The 15895-nt window shown below is 40.4% G+C and overlaps 1 protein-coding gene across 2 annotated transcripts in view; it reads left to right on the plus strand.

Annotated features, from left to right (window-relative positions):
- Nucleotides 1-15895, plus strand: part of LOC127573554 (sodium- and chloride-dependent neutral and basic amino acid transporter B(0+)-like) — a 66884-nt gene that overhangs the window by 17061 nt on the left and 33928 nt on the right. For both annotated transcript variants that reach the window (XM_052021896.1, XM_052021894.1), the window contains exons 2-6: nucleotides 192-359; nucleotides 2414-2552; nucleotides 3166-3298; nucleotides 4068-4208; nucleotides 5786-6014. In XM_052021896.1, coding sequence (XP_051877856.1) covers nucleotides 206-359; nucleotides 2414-2552; nucleotides 3166-3298; nucleotides 4068-4208; nucleotides 5786-6014 — 796 coding nt within the window. In that variant the 5' untranslated portion in view covers nucleotides 192-205. The remainder of the gene's footprint in view (nucleotides 1-191; nucleotides 360-2413; nucleotides 2553-3165; nucleotides 3299-4067; nucleotides 4209-5785; nucleotides 6015-15895) is intronic.

Here is a 15895-nt window from a genome sequence, read left to right on the forward strand (position 1 = left end):
TTGTTGACTCACAGTCCAGAGTGATCTACAGCAGTAACATTTCCAGCAGGTGTATCATTTTGGCAGTTTGTTTTTTAGAGTGTGACCATAAGTTGCAACAGGCAATTGGTTTCAATGATCAACTGAACACTTGTGACTGGGTGTATTCCAAGAGCTCCTAATCTAAATGTCTGTTCCCTGTTCAATTTAAGGTGTGGGAATCACTATGGTCCTCCTGGCTTTTGTTGGCAGTATTTCCTACAGCTGTATCGTTGGCTACAGCCTGTTCTACTTGTTTGCCTCTTTCCAGTCCCCCCTGCCGTGGGCAGACTGCTTCAGCTGGTGGGGTGCTGACGAAACCTGCAGCAGGAGTCCCAGAGGTACTGAGCTAATTTCTATTTATAAACTATGTTCACAGACTATTCATTTTCCATTCAATCCAAAATTCTCATTTTTGACCTTGCCCAACTCTCATGGCTTCATACATAGATCACCACACTGCTCCTTGAGGGGATCCACCCTCTCCCTAGTTACCCTTTTGCTCTTAACTTACTTCTAGAATCTTTTAGGGTTCTCCTTTAGATTGTCTGCCAAGAATATCTCATGTCCCATTTTTGCCCTTCTAATTTCCTTCCTAAGTGTGCTCCTACATTCCTTATACTCCTTAATCAATTCATTTAATCCCAGCTGCCTAAACCTGACATATGCCCCCTTTTTTCCTAACCAGAGCCTCAATATCCCTCATCAACCAGGATTCCCTAATCCTGCCAGCCTTACCCTTCACTCTAATAGGAACTTGCTGGCCCTGAATTCTTCCTAACTTACTTTTAAAAGCATCCCTCTTGCCAGATGTCCTTTGCCTGCTAACACCCTCTCCCAATCAACCTTTGCAAGTCCCTGTCTAATGCAATCAAAATTAGTATTGCCTCATTTTAAGACTTTAACCTGTGGACCTGTCTTATCTTTTTCCATAACCATCTTGAGACTAATAGAATAATAGAACATAGAACACAGAAAAACTACAGCACAATTCAGGCCCTTTGGCCCACAAAGCTGTGCCAAACATGTCCCTACCCTAGAAATTACTAGGCTTACCCATAGCCCTCTATTTTATTTTATTTTACTTTATTTTATGAATAATGGCCACTGATCCCAAAGTGTTCTCACACTGTCATGTCAGCCACTTGCCCCCTCTCGTTTCCTGAGAGGAGGTTGAGTGTAGCCACTCTCTAGTTGGGATCATATTTAATTGCTTCAGAAAATTTTCCTGGATACACTTAACAAATTCTGCAGCATCTAATCCCTTGACTCTATGGCAGTCCCAGTCAATAACAGGGAAATTAAAATCACCTACTATTACAACTCTATTATTCCTACACCTATCTGTGATTTCCCTACATATTCCCACTGACCAGTGGAAGACCCATAGTATTATCCCATCAAAATTATCATTCATCCACCATTCTCTACATCTTCTCTTTTGATCAATGGCAGTGTTAAATTTCCTATTTTCCCATTTGCTGGTGCTCTGTCAGAATCTGAAAGTTTTTAGTCAATTATCACAAATGTATCTGGGGACAGAGATTTAGAACTGATTTGAATGCATGTCTGGGGGATTTGTCCAGTTTTAGTCCCCTCAATTTCCCCAGGACTTTCTTTTTATTGATATTAATCACTTGATATTCCCTACTGTTATTAGAACCTTGGTTCCCCTCCATTTATTGTGTCATCCGTAATGAAGATGGAATAAAGGTTAGTTAATGCCCCCGACATTTCTTTGTTTTGCTCCCTCCTTCCTTAAAAGCTGGTAGAAGATGATTCCATGAATAAATTTAAAGTTTAGGCGGGTGGATACTTAATAGAAAACAAGGTTACAGTCAATAAGCTCTTTCAAAGCAGCAGCCCAGTCAAGGAAGGTCAAATAACTCTCTTTACCTCTGAATCCCTGAGTACTTCCAATATAATCCTTGAGGGAACTGTTTATTGAATATTGGAAGATTTACACAGCAGGCTATTTGGTTGATCGTGTCCTTGCTAGTTGGAAAAGACCTACCCAAGCTAATCCCACCTTCCAGCATGTAGCCCCTGCAGCTCTTGGCTTTTCAAGTACACATCCAAGTACTGTTTTAATGTGATGAGGGTTTCTGCCTCTTCTGCCCTTTCAGGCAGTGAATTCCTGACCCGGACCACCCTCTGGTACTTCAGAATGTGGTTAAACAACTACCATTACAACTACCACTATTGGGCTGTGCTGTGAACAGAGTATGTAGGTGATACCTCTGTTCTAACTCATTTGCAGCTTCACTTCTGTAATTACATGAAATGGACTGATTCAGACAGAATATAACTGTACCCCTGACTGTAAGACTACAAATGATTGGAAGACATGTTCCCAAAGAATTATTAGTACTAAACTATATCCCATATTTTCTAGATCCTCTTTGTAATCTCATTATGGATGATGGATATTTTGAAATTGTTAATACAACATGGCTGCTTGCAAACAATAAGACTTGCTCCAATGGATCAGAAATCCACATTCCTCACCAGGGCCCAAGTGAGCAATACTGGGAGTAAGTGAATTGCCACATGCAGCTACATCTGTAACATATACTGCTGTAATAGTTGTTTCCTCCTCAGGCAGCTAGATGATTGAATGTCCTGTTTAACAAGGGAAGAACTGTTTGATTTTGATACAGATACCATTTGTTCCAAATAACATCAATCCAGAGGGTCTTTCATATGCTCCATACGTTCCAAATTAACATCAGTCCTGATGGTCCATCAATATCAGTAGTGCCCTGGTTTCCAACACTACAGATTACCTTAACAATAATTTGCACTGAAAACTTCATTGAAGATTGTTTTTATTTACTTGTTCTTCAAAAAAGAGATCTAGCCAAAGGAACATAAAATGTATTGCATTATCTTGGAACGAAATAACTCATTTTAATACATAACAATTTAACATAGAGTTATGTCTAATCTATGTAGATCTCTAATCTACAGAGAAACTATCTGGCAGTGGCGATCATGTTGAACAATATCAAGAAGACAATTCAGACATTAATCAGTATATTTTATATCTGCATATTTAACTAAATTCCTTTTTTGTTATGTATCTGACACCAGTATGTCTAACGTACAGTATTCTCATATGCAGTATTTTCTGTTGTCAATATTTAGTAAAGAGGTTTTACGCCGGTCAAATTCAATTGATGAGACGGGAGAGATAGTCTGGCATTTAGCTCTCTGTCTGCTTTTGACCTGGCTGATCATTGGGGCTGCGTTATCTAAAGGAATCAAATCTTCGGGAAAGGTAAAAGTAATTGATAATAAATATGTTAAAAACTCTGCTAACATAATGAAGATTTTTATGACATATGGCTAGAATATATAAATCAATTTTTAAATGCCTTCGTTTATCCCAAGGTTTGTGAGTTTATGTGGAGTGCAAGTTCCTTGAATCATGAGCATTTCTTGTTTAAAGTGATATCTAACTTCTGAACCACATGTGAGAAGTTGAATATTTTTCACCACAATGGCCTGGAAATCTGAGTATACTGGAATGGCTGTGCTAGACAGGCACAGCAGCAAGGTACAATGAATGTTTCAGGTATTGGCCATCTGCTACAACCCAAATGAGTGTTGCAGTTTCTTAGGTGAAAACATACTGGCAGGTAATTCTTTTTTATGATGAGTCCAGGGGTCAAGTGGATTGGCCAGGATAGGAGGGGCAAGAGGGAGTGATGGAGAGGGTGGGCATTAGACCATGGTAATGATTAGGGCAGGAAGGAGGAGGTGAGTATGGTCAAACATGGAGAAGCAAAGGAGGGGATGGTAGGGGGTTGTTGGGGTGCAAGACATCAGAGCCCTTTGTGGTCAAGGGTTGGAGAGTATGGAGAGAGATGTTGTAGACCTGTGGCGATGGATGGTCAGTAACTGGAAGGTAAAGAGATATTGGAGGTGATGAGGGACAGGTTGTAAGTGCACACGATCCTATTTCCTTGGCATCTACTTGCCATTTAAAACTGTAAATATTGCATCAGAAATTCTGAAAAACCTAACAATCTGCTCTCCATGGCCAGGTGGTTTATTTTACTGCAATATTCCCTTATGTGGTTCTGACCATACTTCTGATCCGAGGACTGACCCTGGAGGGATCCCTTAAAGGGATTGAGTTCTATATTGGAAACCAATCAGACTTCTCAAGGCTGGCAGATGCTCAGGTAAACTCACCAGGATAATCTACTAAACTTCATGTGTATTTTTCAATATTTTGTTTTTCATGTTTCACTTTAGCATTTTCAATATGCTTGGGAAATGTAATTTAAAATCTTTGTGCACTTTTGTGTTCTTATGAGAAAATTAATATCAATCATTACACTCAAATTTTATAGAATGAGTAGTATTCATTACTCTTGCTTTTTGATGATTTTTACTGATTTACTTTATGGTCTTTACCATCTCAGTGTCAGCACTGAGGGAGGGACAGGAAGGGGCTGTGATGGAAAGAGAAGAAATAGGATGGTGCTGGATGAGATAGGAAGCTATAGGACATGATGCAATGATATTGTCTTCATGAAGCTTCCTTCCTTCTGAAACAAATTTCATAGAAGTTTTCTTCGGCAACTAGCCTCATCAATTTATGGGCTAAGTATTGGTCCAATGTTTGCAGTGGCAGCCAGTAGTGCTCACTATTACTTCCCTTTGCCTGACCTGTTTCAATATTGGTGGTATTTTGTCTGAAGAGTCACTGTGTGGGAGAGGGAAACAATGCAATCCTCTGTGTGAAAAAGAGAAGCAATAGTCCTAGTCTGCTAAATTGACAATCCTTCAGTCTGACTAGAGTCACCTAGTCAGACTGAAGGATTGTCAATTTAGCAGTTCAGGGACTGAGAAGGGTGAGTGATGTAGTTTGGGTAAATTCAATGTTATCTCATCTACAGGAAGAGAAATAAAGACCTATCAGGAACAGTGCTTCAAGAAAGTGCAGAAGAGATTTTGTAAAGAAAAAGACTTAATTGTAACAAGAAAGGAAATTAAAAGCCTGTTCCTCATTTATGACAGTTAATTTCCAGTCCCAGGAAGTGTTTAATATGTATTAGGTTACTAAAAGGACAATGATGTACTTATAAAAGTGATAAAAACTTTCTATGGAAATTTTAGTTCAAATCTGCAGTAGGAGGAGGATTTATTGTCATTCAATGTGTTGGGATATTAAAGCCATTTTGTGAAGTTTACAGCAGAATGGACAGCAAGTTTTGGATGTCTTCACTTAGCCTGAAGGCGCTGTGGCCTTTTACTGTGGCCTGACTAAAATTTTTGGACATCTGATTTTGTAAAATGAATAGTAGCTGGTATCAAGTCTGTGACTTCTTTAGCCTCTCTGGATTTTTATTCCATTTAAGAAACCCATAATGTTAAATCAAAAATGTAGCCATTTCTTTGCAATCCACAATAAATGTTTTGACAAGGTATTTTTTGATTAAGATTTAACATTTTAATTCAACAGTGCAAAACTTTTATTTGTTCTAGTTTTTGGTAATAGTTCTCACTGACTCTGCATCCACTAAGTTACATTTTTGAGGGGAAAAAGATGGAATCCTGTATAGGAATTAGTAGAATGGAAGACAGGATGATGACTGTTAATGTGAGGTTCTAATGACCAATGGAGTTTCATTCTGCTGGTTCTCTGTTGAGCAGTGCAACCAACCCTTTCCATGTTTGTGAACATCATTTTATCCATTGACTGAGTTCAAGTGAAACTTCCCAATGCTGACTGATTCTATCTTTTTTTCACTAGGTCTGGAAAGATGCTGCAACTCAAATTTTCTTTTCCTTCTCTGTGGGCTGGGGTAGCTTAATAACCCTATCTTCCTACAACAAATTCCACAACAACTGTTACAGAGACACCATCACTGTCTGTGTCGTAAATTCTGCTACGAGTGTGTTTGCTGGATTTGCCATCTTCTCCGTCCTTGGACACATGGCTCACATACAAGACAAGTCAGTTTCGGAGGTTGCTCAGTCAGGTACCTGCAGTCTCTAGTCTAATGTGTGTTGAATATTCATGGAATAGGGCCTTGTTAGATTTCTTTCTGCATTTTCAGTTCATCTATTCTTGGAAGTGCAATCTGTTAATGGAATAATGAGACAACAGTAGGAGACAAGTATGTATCTTTAAATCAAAAATAATTAATAGTTTAGAAAGAGACAAGAATGTCAAGGAAGAAGCATGAATTAGACAGGATAAATTCAAGTCAAGATCTAGTGTTACATTAGAGCATAAGAAATGGGAGCAGGAATAGACCATTTGGCCCCCTGAGCCTGCTCCACTAAGATCATGTGATCTTTTACCTTAATCATAATGTTCTGGCCCTCTGTTGATCCTTTCATCTCTAGAAATATCTATTTTGGATGCAATCACTGTCTCAACCACCATAGCTCCCCAAGGTAAAGAATCCCAAAGATTCACATCCTACAAGTGAAGAAATTTCTCTTCATTTCAGTCCTGAATGGCAGATGCCTCATTTTAAGTTTGTGATTCCTGGTTCTAGGCTCCTTAGCAAGTGGAAACATCTACCTTATGTCTACCCTGTTGAGCCCTGTAAGTATTTTGTATATCTCTGTGATGTCACCTCTCATTCTTCCTGAACTCTATCGGAGAGAGGCCTAGCCTACTCAATCTCTGCTCATATGGCAGATCTGCCATCCCAGGAACCTGTCTGGTGAATTTTTGCAGCACTCCCTTGATAGAATGTACATCATTATTTAGACTGAAAGAATAAAGAAATAATATGAATAATAGGATTAAGAGAGAAAAAGAAACTAGGAATCAAAGGTAAGGGAATTTACATTGTTTTAATGTGAACCAAAAGCTCTATGCAATACACTGAATGATAATTGAGCAACGTAGTTCCATGAAAGTGGCAGAGTGGTGAAGATGATGTATGGTATGCTTGCCTTTGTTGGCCATGGCATTGAGTATAGGAGTTGGCATGTCATTTTACAGTTGTACAAATCGTTAGTTAGGCCTCACTTGGAGTGTTGTGTGCAGCCCTGGTTGCCATGCTATAGGAAGAATGTGATTAAGTGAGAAGGATGTAGAAAAGATTCACAAGGATTTTTCCTGAACAGGAGGGCTTGAGTTACAACGAAAGATTGGATAGGCTGGGATTGTTTTCCTTGGAGTGAAGGAGGCTGAGGGCTGACCTGATAGAGGTTTATAAGGTCACCCCTCAGCATCCAATACAGGTCCAATACAGAAAGTTGTACTGTGCTGGTCTGAGGAAATAGATTAATTTTATATATTATAATATAGGAAATAGATTGTTGACTTCAGGAATGGGAAGGGGGGGGGGTGAACATGCGTCAGTCTACATTAGGGGATCAGTGGTGGAGAGGGTCAGACCTTTAAATTCCTGGGTGTTAACATATCGGATGACCTGTCATGGGCCCAGCACATAGATGCGATCATAAGGAAAGCACGCCAGTGCCTATACTTTCTTAGGAGGTTAAGGAGGTTTGGTTTGTCACTGAACACGCTAACAAACTTCTTTCCCTATAACAAAGTATCCCTACCTAATGGGCTCAGTGTATTCTATTCATGTTTTGAACAGAAGGGCAATGAAATGTCATCACCAGCCCACACAGCCTCCAATGCACCTGTATCCACAGTCACAGTTGCAGATGACAGATCAGTCTTCTGGAGAGTGAACCCATGGAAAGTGTTTGGCCTGGATGGAATCCCCAGCTGTGTCCTTAGATCCTGTGCAGATCAGCTGGCAGGAGTATTTACAGACATTTTTTAAACTCTCCCTATTCCAATCGGAGGTTCCTAGCTGCTTCAGGAAAACCACTACCATTCTGGTACCAAAGAAAAACAGGGTAACATGCCTTAATGATGATTGCCCAGGAGCTCTGACATCCACCATCATGAGTGCTTTGAGAGGCTGGGTATGGCACGCATCAACTCCAGCCTCCTGGGCAACCTCAACTCACTGTAATTCGCCTACCACTGAAACAGGTCCATGGCAGATGCCATCTCCCTGGCCCTACACTCATCTCTGGAACATCTGGATAACAAAGACACCTATGTCAGACTCATATTTATTGACTACAGCTCCACCTTCAATACCATAATCCCAAACAAACTCATCTCCAAACTCCTAGACCTAGGACTCAGCACCTCCCTTTGCCACTGGATCCTTGTTTTCCTGACCAACAGACCGCAATCAGTAAGGATGGGCAGCAACACCCTTGCCATGATTATCCTCAACACTGGTGCCCCACAAGGCTGCGTCCTCAGCCCCCTACTCTACTCCCTATACACTCATGACCATGTGGCCAGATTCTGCCCTAACTCAATCTACAAGCAGATGACACCACTGTAGTGGGCCCATTCTCAAATAACAACCATATGGAGAACAGGAAGGATATAGAGAATCTAGTGGCATAGTGTCAAGACAACAACCTCTCCCTCAATATCAACAAAACAAAACAAATTTCAAAATCAATGAAATGGGGCAGAGCAGATGTCCCTGTTTGTATCAATGGTGCTGAAGTGGTGAGACGGTTGAGAGCTTCAAGTTCCTAGACATAAACATCACCAAGGACTTGTCCAACCACGTAGATGTTATGGCCAAGTAACCATATCAGTATATCTACGTCCTCAGATGGATAAGAAAATTTGTCATGTCCCCATTGACCCTGATCAACCTTTATAGGTGCACCATTGAAAGCATCCTACTCAGTTGCATCACAGCTTGGTATGGTAACTGCTCTGTCCAAGACTGCAAGAAATTGCAGAGAGCGTGGACACAGCTCAGTCCATCATGAAAACCAACCTCCCTTCCATAGTCTCTACACTTCTTGCTGCCTTAGAAAAGAAGCTGGCATACTCAAAGACCCAACTCACCTTGGACATTCTCTCTTCTCCCTCCTTCCATCCGGCAGAAGATGGAAAATCTTCACCAGGCTTAAGGACAGTTTCTATCCCACTGATATAAGACACTTGAACATACCTTTTGTACATTAATGATGAACTTTTGACCCCACAATCTACCTTGTCATGGCCCTTGTGCCTCATTGTCTACCTGCATTACACTTTCTTTGTAACTGTAACTGTAGCACTATATTCTGCATTCTGTTATTGCTTTTCCCTTGTACTACCTCAATGTGCTTTGAAATAATCTGAATGGCTGGCTTGTAAAACTAAGTTTTTCACTGCATCTTGGTCCATGTGTCAATAATATTCCAATTCCAATAAAATTCTGAGGGGCATAGATAAGGTGAATGCACACAGTCTTTTTCTCAGGGTAGAGGGGTCTAAAACTACAACGCATAGGTTTAAGTTGAGAGGGGAAAGATTTTAAGGGAATCTGAGGGACATTTTTTCACAAAGAGGGTTGTGAATATCTGGAAAGAACTGCCAAAAAGAAGTGGTAGAGACAGGTAAAATTGCAATGTTTAAAAGACATTTAGACAGGTACATGGATAGGAAAGGTTTAGAGGAATATAGGCTAAATGCAAGCAAATAAGATTAGCATAGTTAGGCATCTTGGCTGGCATGGATGAGTTACTCTCAAAGGCCTTTTCCATGTTGCGTGAACTCTATGAATCTATAAATAATGCAAATTCCTGTCCCTTGAAGATTTGAACATTTCGTATCTTAGGACAAGGTTTAATGACTGATCTGTCAGTCTTCAGATACTCTAGCCCATTATTCATCATCAAGGTCAGCCCAATATAATCCAACCACAATTTCAACTGGCACTTCAGGGCCTGAATATCACTTCCCATCAGAATTGCTGCTCTGCATCCTGGTGCTGAACTTTTAAGTCTCTAAATGACAAAACACCAGACTATAATTATGGATTTTATGGATGGCTGATTTCATTGAGATGGTAAATTGAGTAATCTTCGATGAATGTTTATGAGTACTGGTTATACCTGTTAGTGAATTACAGTTGTTGAAGTGATTTAGGTTTGACTATTTTCAGATCAAATCTATCAGATTCAGATTGTCTCAGCAGCATAGAATGGTAGAATTTGTTGATCCAAAGCAGTTTTATCTTGCAATCTCAAGCAACCATTGATGTACACAGTCAACAAGTTTAGGAAGCAATGAAAGATGCAATGGATTTGCTGATCAACTTAGGCTATTCCACACTTTTCATAATACAGTAACTTGTTAGCTTCCCCTCTCCTTTGAAAACTGGTTGTACTTCCACTTCACTTGCCCAATGATCTCACTTGGGGAAGCCAAGTCTGGCAGTTAGTAGAAACAAAGAACATAGAACAGTGCAGCACAGGAACAGGCCCTTCTACCCATGATGTCTGTGTCGATCATGATGCCAATCCAAACTAATCCCATCTGCCTGCACATGTTCTACATCGCTCCATTCCCTGCCTGTTCATATCTCTGTCTAAATGCCTCATAAATGTTACTATCATATCTGCTTCCACCACTTCCCTTGACAGTGCATCCCAGGCACCTACCACTCTCTGTGTAAAACATTTGCTTCGTAAATGTCCTTTAAACTTTCCCCCTCTCACCTTGAATCTATGACCTCTAGTATTTGACATTTCCACCCTGGGAGAAAGGCTCTGGCTGTCTACTCTATCTTTGCCTATCACATTTTTATTCACGTCTATCAGGTCGACTCTCAGCCTCCGACGCTCCAGTAAAAACAATCTAAACTTGTCCAAGCTCTCTCATTCTCTAGACAAGCCAATTTTGAATCCAATATACCAAGTCTCCATGGATCCCATTTGCATTAATCTTCTGGATCAGCCTACCATTAGGCACTTTTCCCCAAGGTCCAGTCTTATCCTTATCCATAACTTTTTTAAAACTTACGGAGTTGAGTTCACTGCTGTTCCATTGAAACTCCAAACACTTGGCCAGGCTCATTTCCCAATACAAGGTCTAGTATGGCCTCTTCCTTGCTTGGATTATCTACATACAGTGTCAAGAAACCCTCCTGAATGCACCTAACAAATCCTGCCTCCTCTGGCACTAAAGGAGTTGCAGTCAATACTGGGGACATAAAAGTCACCGACTACAACTTTCCTGTTGCTTTTATATCTTTCCATATTCTGTCTGCATATCTGTTCCTCTATCTCCCAATAGCTACTGAGAGGGCTATAGTATAACCTCATCATAGTGACTGCACCTTTCTTATCCCTGAGCTCTACCCATATTGGCTCACTGGATGAGCCCTCCAGGATGCCCTCTCTCTCTCTCTCTCTGTGCTGCTATGACATTCTCCCTGATCAGGAGTGCCACTCCTCCACCTCTTTTACATCTCTCTCCATCTGAAACATCTTAATGCTGGAACATTGAATTACCAGTCCTGCCCTTCTCTCAATCATGTCTCTACAATGGCTATAACTTCGTAGTTTCATGTATTAATCTAGACCCAAAGTTCATCTGCCTTAACCATAATCCTCCTTACATTGAAATAAATACATTTCTGCCATCAGCCCCAACGTGTTCATTAATTTAACACTGCCTGACCTTCCTTTCAGCCTTACTTGACCTCACCTTTACCTTCCCCTCAATCCCTCCACTGACCTACTGTTCTGATTCCCAACCCCCCGCCATGCTAATTTAAACTCCCCTGAGAATCACTCACAAACCTCCCAGCGAGGATATTGGTCCCCTCCACTTTAGCTGCAACCTGTCTTTCTTATACATGTCCCACCAGCCCTGGAAGAGCAATGATCTATGTATCTGAAGCCCTTGTTCCTGCACTAGCTTCTTAGCCATGCATGTAAATGTACTATCTTCCTATTCCACGTGGCACAGGAGGCAATCCTGAGATCGCAACCCTCGATGCCCTGCTTTTTAACTTACTATCTAACTCCCTAAATTCTCTTTGCCTGACCTCATCTCAATTCCTGCCTATGTCATTAATTCCAATATGGTACTCCGGCTGCTTTCCCTCCCCTTTTAGAATGCCCATGCATCCTTGACTCTGGCACTAGGGAGGCAAGCCCATCCTTTAGTCTTGTTTGCAGCCACAGAAATGCCTATCTGTGCCACTGATTAAAGAGTCCTCTATCACTATTGTTTGCCTCATTCTTACCTACCCTGCTGTATGACAGAGCCAGTCATGGCTTCACTGTCATTTTCTTCTGAGAGGCTAACCCCTCCTACAGTATCCAAAACAGTACACTTAGTTGAGAGGGGAACAGCCACAGGAGGATCCTGCACTACCTGCCTGTCCCTCCTGGCTGTTACCCATCTATCTGATTGAACATTTGGTGTGACTGTCACAAACCAGCAACAAAAGAAACACACTGAGCATGATTCAGTGTTAAAAACTATTTTATTAATCACTACTTATGATAATACGTAAAATAAAAGTAAAAATGTTAGTATGTTAGAATTCAAGAATGTTAAACCTCGAACGTTAACCCCAAAACTAAACTCTTTGTGTGTGTGTGTGACAAAGTCCAAAACTCCCAGTTCCTGAATGGTTCTTAAAGTTCAGTTCCGCAAGCCATAAGGTGAAATATGAGCAAGGGCTTCTTCAACAACCACCGTTGTCTGAAGATAAGATGTAGATGTAGAAAAACATAGAGAGAGTACATACGAAATCCAAATGTTCCACGATGGAACCCAAACGACACTTCAGTGTTTACTCGGTAGTGACTTCCTCACCCCGAAAAGCATCCGAACCGTGGTCGTCCACATACAAATACCTGTTTCCTTCTACAGGTCAGCAACAAAGTGAACTCCACCGGATTACTTCCAACTTCCATACATGGATTTCAGTGGCAAACACAGTTATTGTTTCTCATCCATCGATAGAGAAAACAAGCAGGCTGGTGTCTCTCTCCCTTCTCTCTCTCTCTTCTTCTTCTTCTGACTTCTTCAACAACGTCATTACGTCCTTTATCTTCTATTGACGTAAGCACGCCCCACACACACATACACACACACTCTCTATCTTAAAGGGACTTTCACTGAGTCCGTAACACCTCCCACCTAAAAAAAAAATTTTCCCAAGAAAATTTTAACCGCGCATAGAGTTAGTAATGTTAATAATTATCACGCTACACAACTACAGACTATCAGATTAGTATAGATACATGTTTCCCATTTAACATCGGGAAAGACAATCAGCAATCACATTATCTTTGCCTTTAATGTGAGTTATCATGAGATCAAACTCTTGCAAAATTAAACTCCAGTTTAACAGCCTTCTGTTCTTGTTTTTGACTCGGCTCAGAAACACCAATGGGTTATGATCTGTATACACAGTCAATGGTTTCTGAGCGGTGCAAACATATACACTGAAATGTTGCAAGGCTAAAACAAGCGACAGTAATTCTTTCTCTATGGTGGAATAATTCTTTTGATGCTCATTAAATTTCTTTGAAAAGTAAGCTACAGGATGGTCAATATCATCAAGGTCACCCTTCTGCAACAACACAGCTCCTGCAGCTTCATCACTGGCATCTACTGCTAATGAAAATGGCTTTTCAAAGTCAGGTGTTCTGAGCACAGGATGGTAGCATAAAATGGCTTTCAGCTTCTCAAATGCTTCTTGACAAGAATCTGTCCAAACAAACTTTACTCCCTTCTTCTGAAGATTAGTTAGGGGAAGAGCAATATCAGCAAAATTTTTACAAAATTTTCGATAATATCCAACCATTCCCAAAAATCTTCTAACAGTCCTCGTACCTGTGGGAATAGGGAACTCAGATATTGCTTGAACTTTTGCCTGAACAGGAGCTTGCTTGCCTTGACCTACAACATAACCAAGATACGTCACAGTGGCATGGCCAAATTCACTTTTAGCCAAGTTAACTGTAAGGTTAGCCTTGGAAAGTCTTTCAAACAACCTTTCTAACGCAGAGATGTGATCTTCCCAAGTATCATTCCCAGTCACTAAGTCGTCAATGTAGGCATCTGTATGTTTTAACCCATGAATCACTGAATTAATCATTCTTTGAAATGTTGCTGGAGCATTTTTCATTCCAAATGGCAAAACATTGTATTCATACAATCCAGAAGGGGTTACAAAGGCTGAAATCTCCCTTCCTCTATCTGTTAATGGAACACACCAGTACCCTTTTAATAGGTCAATCTTTGTAAGAAATTTTGCCTTTCCCACTCTGTCTATGCAATCATCCACCCTAGGAATAGGGTAAGCATCTGACTTTGTTACAGCATTCACTTTCCTGTAATCTGTGCAAAATCTAACAGTTCCATCAGGTTTAGGTACAATAACACAGGGCGAACTCCAATTTGAAGTAGAATGTCTAATAATATCATTTTCCAACATGTATTTGATTTCCTGATCAACAAGTTTACTTTTTTCCACATTCATTCGATATGGGTGTTGTTTGATTGGTTTTGCATCCCCAACATCAACATCATAGGTAATTATCGATGTTCTGTTTGGAACATCTGGGAACAGATTTTTAAATTTTAAAATTAATTCTCTCATCTGTTGTTTTTGTGAAAGTTGTAAATGGTCCAACTTCGTTTCAAGGTTCTCCAGGATATTTTGGTTTTTTAGTTTCGATGGAACAATATTTGGTCTAAATTGGCCTTCCTCAACATCAACATCAAGCATTCTAGAAACAACCTTTACATCATCCACCAAGGCCACAACTGAATCCCTCTCATAATAAGGTTTTAGCATGTTTACATGACAGAGTTGTGTTTTCTTGCGTCTATCTGGTGTTTTGATTATATATGTTAGATCAGTCACTCGAGATTCAATAACATAGGGTCCAGAAAAACGAGATTGCAAGGGATTATTTTGGCTAGGGAAAAATACCAACACCTTTTGCCGCACTGCAAATGTCCTAGGCCGAGCACGTCTATCAAAATATGTCTTCATTCTTATCTGGCTTGTTTTCAGATTCTCTCTCGCTAGCTGGCAGACTCTCTCCAACCGAGTTTTAAATTTTTGGACATAGTCCAACAGACTCAAGTGAACTTCCTCATTAACCCATTGCTCTCTGAACAACTCCAAAGGTCCTCTCACCCTATGTCCAAACACAAGCTCAAACGGACTAAATCCGATTGACTCCTGGATCGATTCTCTAACGGCAAACAAAAGTAAATGGATACCTTCGTCCCAATCCTTGGTGTTTTCAAAGCAATAAGTCTTCAGCATATTTTTGAGAGTAGAATGAAATCTCTCCAGAGCTCCTTGAGATTCTGGGTGATATGCAGATGATACAATCTGCTTTGCTCCCAGCTCATAGACTATTTGTTGAAAAATTTTTGACATAAAATTACTACCTTGATCAGATTGGATTTCTTTTGGCAAACCAAACAAGGTAAAAAATTTTACAAGAGCCTTTGACACCGTCTTGGCCTTAATATTTCTAAGGGGTATTGCCTCTGGAAATCTAGAAGTGGCACACATGATGGTTAACAAATACTGATTTCCAGTCTTAGACTTTGGTAAGGGGCCAACACAGTCCACAATCACCTTCGAAAAGGGTTCACCAAAAGCAGGAATTGGTTTCAAAGGAGCCACAGGGGGTTTTTGATTTGGTTTACCTACCATCTGACATGTGTGGCAGGTTCGACAAAACATCACCACATCTTTTCTCAAACCAGGCCAATAGAATTGTTTCAAGATCTTCCCTACAGTTTTATTCACACCAAAATGACCACCCAAAGGCATACTATGGGCCAGGTTTAAAATCTCATCCCTATAAACTTTTGGAACAACAACCTGATGAATAACTTCCCATTCCTCATTAACAGGAACATGAGGAGGTCTCCATTTCCTCATTAACACTCCATTTTTGACATAGTATCCAGTTGGCACCTTTTCAATCTCCTCACATGAGAGTGCTTTTTCTTTCAATTCTGTCAACTCAGGGTCCTTTGTCTGTTCCACCATAAAATCCTTCCTCGACAAAGACAAATCTT

This window comes from Pristis pectinata, chromosome 8, assembly GCF_009764475.1.
Source record: "Pristis pectinata isolate sPriPec2 chromosome 8, sPriPec2.1.pri, whole genome shotgun sequence".
NCBI classification, from domain to species: Eukaryota; Metazoa; Chordata; class Chondrichthyes; order Rhinopristiformes; family Pristidae; genus Pristis; species Pristis pectinata.